Source organism: Anabrus simplex, chromosome 4, assembly GCF_040414725.1.
Source record: "Anabrus simplex isolate iqAnaSimp1 chromosome 4, ASM4041472v1, whole genome shotgun sequence".
Classification (NCBI taxonomy): Eukaryota; Metazoa; Arthropoda; class Insecta; order Orthoptera; family Tettigoniidae; genus Anabrus; species Anabrus simplex.
This window is the reverse complement of record NC_090268.1, coordinates 238,538,319-238,546,727: the sequence shown is the minus strand read 5'-3', so window position 1 is coordinate 238,546,727 and position 8,409 is coordinate 238,538,319. Positions and strand designations below refer to the sequence as shown.

At 39.2% G+C, this 8,409-nt stretch overlaps 1 protein-coding gene across 3 annotated transcripts in view; it reads right to left on the bottom strand.

The window, feature by feature from the left end:
• Positions 1 to 344: 344 nt before the first annotated feature.
• fand (Pre-mRNA-splicing factor SYF1 fand) overlaps positions 345 to 8,409 on the bottom strand; it is a 235,098-nt gene continuing 227,033 nt past the window's right edge. For all 3 annotated transcript variants that reach the window (XM_067145461.2, XM_067145462.2, XM_068227497.1), the window contains 2 exons: positions 847 to 1,029; positions 345 to 527 (listed from right to left, as the gene is read on the bottom strand). In XM_067145461.2, the coding sequence (XP_067001562.2) occupies positions 448 to 527; positions 847 to 1,029 (263 nt within the window). In that variant the 3' untranslated portion in view covers positions 345 to 447. The remainder of the gene's footprint in view (positions 528 to 846; positions 1,030 to 8,409) is intronic.

Here is an 8,409-nt window from a genome sequence, read left to right as displayed (position 1 = left end):
TTCTGTCTTTGCTGGACATTACAAAAAAAAGGAATTAAATGTAGATATTATTATATTGGTGAGAGGAGATCGATTTGACTAAATTTGACGAGAAGAAGAGATAGAATGATAGAACACATCTTCTTAAGACACCCAGGACTTGTTCAGCTGGTTTTTGAAGGAAGTCTAGGCGGTAAGAACGGTAGGGGTACACCAAGGTATGAATATGACAAGCAGATTAGAGCAGATGTAGGATGCAATAGTTACGTAGAAATGAAAAGGTTAGCACCGGATAGAGTGGCATGGAGGGCTGCATCAAACCAGTCCATGGACTGATGACAAACAACAACAACATTATTAAATAAACATTTATTTCATTAATATACATACATATACAAAACTTTCATAAAAGAAAAGGATGAGGCTTACATCATAATCCTAGAAAATTATACAAAGATTTTATAAAAATTAATCCTCGTCTGAAGTGGTGGAAGGTTTTAAACTTCCAAATACTTCTGAAGGAACTTCTTTCTTCTCTACAGGGATGTCTAGAAAAAAAATGGCAAATTTAAAATAAACCAATGGATGTAAATTAGCATTATGCAAGGGAGAGAGACAAATACACCCACTCACCAGAGAAAAACCTTCTAAAATTCATGAATACTGTAGATGGCATTACTCCTACCTGCTTTGTTCGCATGCACAGAAATGCTTATCATTTGCATATCCCAGCATGTTGTACCTTTCATGCATATTTGATGTTTGTTGCATGCTGCCTTCATGGTGTAGCAATTTTAAATGCCAGCACTGTATTTACATGAAAAAAAAAAAAAACCCCAAGAAATAATATTTGCAAACTCAACTTACCTCTATCATCATCATCCTCTTCCTCTTCATCACCGCCTTCATCTTCATCATCTTCTTCATCGTCATCCTCATCTATGTTGATTTCATCAGGATTAACGACACGAGTTGTGTCAGTACCATCTCTATCTTGGCCTTGGGTTTCACCACGAACAAACAGAATGTTTCCACCTTTAGGTTGCTGAGCTGTAACAAAAACAGCAATGGTAAAAACTACAAATTCAAATTATGCATGGTTAAAACTTTGTGATGAAAAATATACTGTTATCTAAACCTGAATACCTTACAGATCTACTGGTTCCATAAAATCCTCGAACATAAAACACTAATTTTGCCTATACACCTGAACAGGTTAAGTTCATAACATTGATCTGATTTGAATAGCGAACAAATGGAAAGGAACAACCGACAAACATTAGTACCAGTATTTAGCCAACTGATTTAAAATCATAATAATTCAAAAATAAAAATCTCTTACACATATATTACATATATATAGTTTTTGCTGAGCTGAGCTAGTGAGCAGACATGTATGGTAATGATCTGGAAGTGCAGAGAAAGTAGTATTGATGTAACAGTGCAGTAGTATAGGAGTGCGATAGCACAGCCGGGTCAAGTTGATCAAGACAGAGTACAAAACAGGAGATAATAAAAGAATAGGCCTGGCAGAATTGTTGATGGCGACAGCTATAGTGGTTACTCTATTAGTCATTGGAGGCGTTGAGATGAACTCAGGTCCACTGTCAAGGGAGGACATGGAGAAAATCAAGGAAGCTGTGTGCGAAACTTCTCAGGCTGACCAGACCAAAGAAATGTTCGAGATGCAGTCTCACTAAATTAAGGATATGGACAGCATAGCCAAAGAACTAACAGAAATAAAGGAGATGATAGAAGACAAAGAAGAGCGATACTAAATCAGAGGATTAAGGTACTAGGAGAACAAGTTCAGGTACTTCAATAGTGAGATAGCAGAAGAATGGAGGAGGAGAAAAGAAGTCACAAAGATGAAGACGGGAAAAGCTGTGGGAATTGATCAAGTAGCCATAGAAATAATCAAAGCCGCAAAACCAGCGGGATTCCAGTAGACTTATAGAATATTCTTCCTTACATTTTGCTTTACGTTGCACCAACACAGATAGGTCTTATGGCAACGATGGGATAGGAAAGGGCTAGGAGTGGGAAGGAAGAGAAAATAGCCTTAATTAAAGTACAGCCCCAGCATTTGCCTGATGTGGAAAGGGGAAACTATGGAAAACCATCTTCAGGGCTGCAGACAGTAGGGCTCAAACCCACTATCTCCCAAATTCAAGCTGATAACTACGTGACCCAACCCACGTGGCCACCTGCTCAGTTTATAGAATGCTGAAGTGTGTATGGAGAGAGAGAGAAAAGTGCCCAAGGATTGAGAAAGAGGGGGGAGGGTTATAATACCAATATTCAAGAAAGGAGAAAAGAAGATGTGCAGTAACTACCAAGGAATCACCATCCTCTCCTATTCTGCCAAGATAATGGAAAGGATACTGGAAAGAAAATTAAAGAAAAGGTGAAAAGTCAGTCACAAGAGGAACAACTGGATTCAGAAGTGGAAGGTTAACAGTAGAACCCATTTTCATTCTGAGACAGATCACGGAAAAGAGCTAGGAATCTGGAAAGGATATAGTAAGCATATGGAAGAGGCATACGACAGCATCCCCAGACCAAGGGTTTGGGAAAGCCTGACACACAAGTGCATTGGCAAGGACCTAATAACAATGATAAAAGCAATATAGTATGTGATAACTGTTACAGCTCTGTGAAGACAACAGTGGGTAGAACAGAATGGGCTGGAATTGGCAACGGATTAAAACAAGGGTATGTGTCGCCACTTTTACTGTTTATAATGGTGGTAGATGACATCATAAAGGCAGAAAGGGAAGATTATGGAGGGGAAAGAATGAATGTAATGATGTTTGAGGATGATAATGTGATCTGGGGAGAAGATCAGGCTGAGTTACAACAACAATAATAATAATGTCCCACTAACTACTTTTACAGTTTCTGGAGACGCCGGGGTGCAAGAATTTAGTCCCACAGGAGTTCTTTTCCATGCTAGTAAATCTACCAACAGGGGGCTGACGTATTTGAGCTCCTTCAAATACCAACGGACTGAGCCAAGACCTTTTTTTTTGCTAGGGGCTTTACGTCGCACCGACACAGATAGGTCTTATGGCGACGATGGGATAGGAAAGGCCTAGGAGTTGGAAGGAAGCGGCCAAGGCCTTAATTAAGGTACAGCCCCAGCATTTGCCTGGTGTGAAAATGGGAAACCACGGAAAACCATTTTCAGGGCTGCCGATAGTGGGATTCGAACCTACTATCTCCCGGATGCAAGCTCACAGCCGCGCGCCTCTACACGCACGGCCAACTCGCCCGGTGAGCCAAGACTGAACCTGCCAAGTTGGGGTCAGAAGGCTAGTGCTTCAACCGTCGAGAAGCACTCAGCCTGGCAGAGTTACGTCAACAGCCAAATGTACTGACTAGAGGCATTGAACAATGGTGACTGAGGATCAACGTGGAGAAGAGAAAGACAACGGTGATGAGTAAAGAAAGTAACGAAAGAAAAGGAGCTATCAAAATTGGAGTTCCAATTGGAACTGGAAATAGTAGAGCACTTCAAATACTTGGGAAGTGAACTAACAGAAAATCAAAGACTGGATGTGGAAATCAGTAAAAGAATACAACTGGAGGGTGCCTTTTACCACCAGGTGCAGAGATTAATATGGATATATATATATAATTTTTCTTTACAAGTTGCTTTATGCCACACTGACACAGATAAGTCTTACTGGTGACGATGGGATAGAAAAGGTTTAGGAGTGGGAAGGAAGTTGCCATAGCCTTAATTAAGGTACAGCCCCAGCATTTGCCCAGTGTGAAAATGGGAAACCACAGGAAACCACCCTTATGGCTGCTGACAGTGCGGTTTGAATCCACTATCCTCCGATGCAAGCATACAGCTGCGCGTTCCTAACCGCGAGGCCAACTCACTTGGTTTAATCTTCTTCTTCTATATAAATAAAATCGTAACGACCGAGTGTCTCTACATTAATTATTTTGGCGAAATTTCTGTACAGTTATCCGTTTCAGGTGTAATAATGACCATCTGCATAATTTTTAGCTTTGGTATCCGTTTGTCTGTTTGTTTGTCTGTCCTTCTATAACTTGAAAACTACTGGATATATTTCCACCAAACTTCATATTTAGAATCCACCTGTCCTTGGATAGGTTTTGGCGCAAATATCGTTTCTAAATCCCTGAACTGAGTGGGGATTTTTACGAAACCAAAACCGTGATTTTGCACTCCCTCAAAGTATACACAACCGAACTTACTGGAAATCTACCTGCCTTAATGAAAATTAATTTCTAAACTTTTTTTTTCTCATGTGCATCATTTCGATAACACGATTTAATAAGGGAGATATCATTAACGGACCGTTTTTCGGTACAAATCCCAGCGGACTTAACGCAAGAGTGGGTGCGTGTAAAGCGTATTTCTTACAACTTGAAAACTACTGAGGATATTTGAACCAAACTTTATATATAGCATCCATCTGTCCAAGAGTAGGTTTCCTTGGTGTCTGTTAATTTCTTTGTTTGTTTGTCTGTTTGTCTTTCTATAACTTGAAAACTACTGGATATATTTCCACCAAACTTCATGTTTAGAATCCACCTGTCCTTGGGTAGGTTTTAGGGCAAATATTGTTTCTAAACCCCTGAACTAATTGGGGGTTTATACGAAACCAAAACCATGATTTGGCACTCCCTCAAAATATACACAATCAAACTTAATGGAAATCTACCTGCCTTAATGGAAATTAATTTCTAAACCTTTTTTTCTCACGTGCATCATTTCAATACCAGGATTAATAAAGGAGATATCATTAACGGACCGTTTTTCGGTACAAGTCCCACCGGACTTAACACAAGAGAGGGTGTGTGTAAAGCATATTTCTTACAACTTGAAAACTACGGAGATATTTGAACCAAACTTTATATTTAGCATCCACCCCTCCCAGGGTAGGTTTTAAGGTTTATACCATTTCAAATTCCCGGAACGGACTGGGGTTTAATAGGGGACCGAAATGGTGATTTTTACTCTCCCACAATATATAAAGTACAAGAAGAACCTGACAGGAAATCGATCAAACTGTTTGGAAATCCAATTCTAATTTCTTTTTCTCATGTGCATTTTTCAACGGGAGGATTAATAAGGGAGATAACATGAAAGGTCGGTTTTCATGCTAAGTCTAGCGGACATAGCCCAAAAGGTGTTATACGTGGAGCAGATTCCTTATCTATCTAGATAATCATATCGTAACGACCGTGTGTCTCTGAATTGACTATTTTGGCAAAATTTTCGTACAGCTATCCATTTAAGGGGTAATAATGAAAATCTGCATATTTTTTAGCTGTAGTTTCCTGAAGGTCTTTTATTTTACCCCCCTCACCAAAAATCAAGATTGTGGCACAATTTGCCAGGCGAGCTAGAAAATTAAAATTAGGCAATATTACACATTTTAGCTGGTAACCGACGGAAGACTTCCAAGATCTTCAAATTTTTCAGTGATCTACAACCTTGGTGTGATGACTCTTTGTCGTATCTGTATCAGTTAAATTGGTCTCTATTTCTCGATTTTAACACGTTCGATGACTTAATATTACGTCGTATCGGCCCACCGGTGACCCGATGCTGCCTTTAGTTATTATCGGTTCGGGTCACCGGTGACCTGACGAAATTAACTTTGTTTACTCCCTAGTATGAAATCCTAAACAATGCATGTGCACTTGTTGTGTGCGTCATTGTTGAGGAGACATTCCAGCGTATTTACCTGTGCGACAGTGTTCTGATTCAACAGTAGTGTGAAACAGAAATGACCCCGGAATTAATTTGTTAGATCCTCGTTCATTGATCTGTTTTTATTGGAATATGAGAGGCCTATGTTAATTATTTTCATACTGTCGTCACTTTGTTCCAAATAATGAACAATTCGTCCGGGATCCAGTGCTGTCCTAACCCTCTTTCTTTTCCGTGCCACCGGTGTGTCAGAATGTGAAAGATCCATATCTAAAAAAGGACGTGAAATTGCTTGTATATATTATCTACGGAAGATAAAAATAAATGACGTGAAATTGCTTGTAAGTATTATCTACGGAAGATAACATATATGTCAATAACTACTCCAGTAACCTCTATTCGCTTACCTAAGAGCAATGTAGAAAGCAGATATCAGAAGGGTGGTACTCCTTAACCAACAATCTACCATCTGCGGGCTGCAACACTCTAGGCTTCATTCACCGTAATCGCGCCAAGCGATTCCCGCGTAAAAATATGGGTCAGACAACAATCGGGATTCAGAGTGACCCGAAGCGATATGAATGGAAGATGAAAAAAATTTCCTTTGGGTCACCGGTGGGCCGATCAAAACTAGCAGTATGCCTCGATCCTTTACTTCACTTGGAACACTATGTTGCCATTAGTTAACGGAAATTCGTAACTAGGATGTAGTTACTTACTTCGCAGTTTTGGGAAGTTCACGCCGACGGATAAGAGTAACATGTTTCGGGGCACATGGTGACCCGAACCGCACGGAACGTGTTTAGTAAATTTGGACTTTTTACAAGCATAATTCATACTTTGAATCACTTGTAGTAAAGATAGAATCATCAAATTCTACACGAACCTTGACCCACCCAGTAGCCATATGTGAGGCAAATGCCATGTTTGTAGCTGTCTCACATGATTATACGAAAAGTAATGCAATGTGAGATAATCTTACCCAAACTTCACCCTATTCAACTTTTCTAACTCTATCTGACCCATGAATAGATGAGATGCAAGAAAATATCATAGGACCAGCCATTTAGGCCGCTAAATACGGCGTCTTATGGCAAATCCGTTTGTCGATATGACGAACTGCTTAGCAGCAGTTAATCTGTAAATGAAGGTCTGCAATATTGTAAACATGCGTATACTTTCGTATGGCGATGTATATATATATATATATATTCATTGATATCGATTTTTAGCGATGGAGAAATGGTGTGTCTGCTATTGTCATCAGTACTCCCCACATTGACTTTGACTGGCAGTAGGAATGGAATCTTTCTCCAACTCCTGTGTAACTGGCATTAGTAATGGGGGCCTACCATTGTAATGAATAATTCACTTCTCGATTTAACTTGCAGAAGTCAAGGGAGCATGTAATTTTGTTCAAAACTCCCCTACCCGATTATGTTTAGCTGTGGGCAAGAGTGCCCGCCTATATAAACAATATTGTACCCATCTGAAATGTGACTGTCATTAAGCATAGTGGTCTGCTATTTTAATGGAAACTCACCAACTTGGTGCGACCAGCAGTAAGCTGGCTGGCAGTAGGAAGAAGGGCCTCTCATTATAATGATAACTACACAACTCAAATTTCACTGGCTGTAGGGATGTTTTCTGCCATTAAAATGCAAACTCAGCAACTGTAATCTCTCTGGAAGTTGGAAAGGAGGCCTGCCATTGTAACGAAAACTCCCCAAATCGATTTTGACCACGCAGTAGGCAATGGGGCCTCAAATTATAATGTAAACTTCTCAACTCGATTGTGAATACTGTTTATATACTGTTAATTTCGTTCGTTCTCTTGGGTACTTTGTCATCCCATAAAAGCTCTCTGACTTGATGATAAAATGTTGTACCTTTACTTAGCCTGTTATTAATTTCAGGGTTGATTTCATTACTTCCATTAATAATGCTACCCAGATATGTAAACTGGTCTACATTCTCTAAGTGGTCTCTGTCTATGTTCACTTGGCTTCTCTTTTTCTCTTTCCCACAGTGCATGACTACAGTTTTCTTTTTACTAATTACCATTCCAAACTTCTTCAGATTTTCATTCCAAATGTCCTGTCTCCTTTGTACTTCCTTTTCTCCCTTTTTCCAAATCACCACATCATCTGCAAATACCAAAGCATTCACTTCATCACTACTGATACTCTGTTTTACACGTTTTATGATTACAACCATCAATATAATAAACAATAACAGCGACAGTGCACTTCCTTGCTTGAGACTTTTTTTGTATAAAATGTTTCAGTCACCACTCCCCACTTGTACACTGCTTTTACTCTCATGATACGTTTTTATCTTGTTACTTAATGATTTTGGTACATTCCTTTTCTGTAGGCATTCCCATATGTGTTTTCTCTTAACTGTATCATAAGCTTTTTCCAAATACATAAATACGAAGATGATTTCCTTGTCCTTTTTCAGATGTTTTTCCATTATTGTTCACACTGTAAATATCAAGTCTATTGTTGATTATTTGGTGTAAAGCCATACGTAAACTAGTATGAGTCAACACACTAGTTGTTCTATTTGTGGGCCTATTGATATCACCAAATATAACAGAGATAAAAGGAGACTGTGCACATGAGTTGCCCAGAAAATGCTTGCTGGACATTTGTTTTGTGAGATACTAAAGGAAGAATGTCTCGAATACACAAAAGGAAAATGAGAAAAGATATGCCTTGAATGCGAAA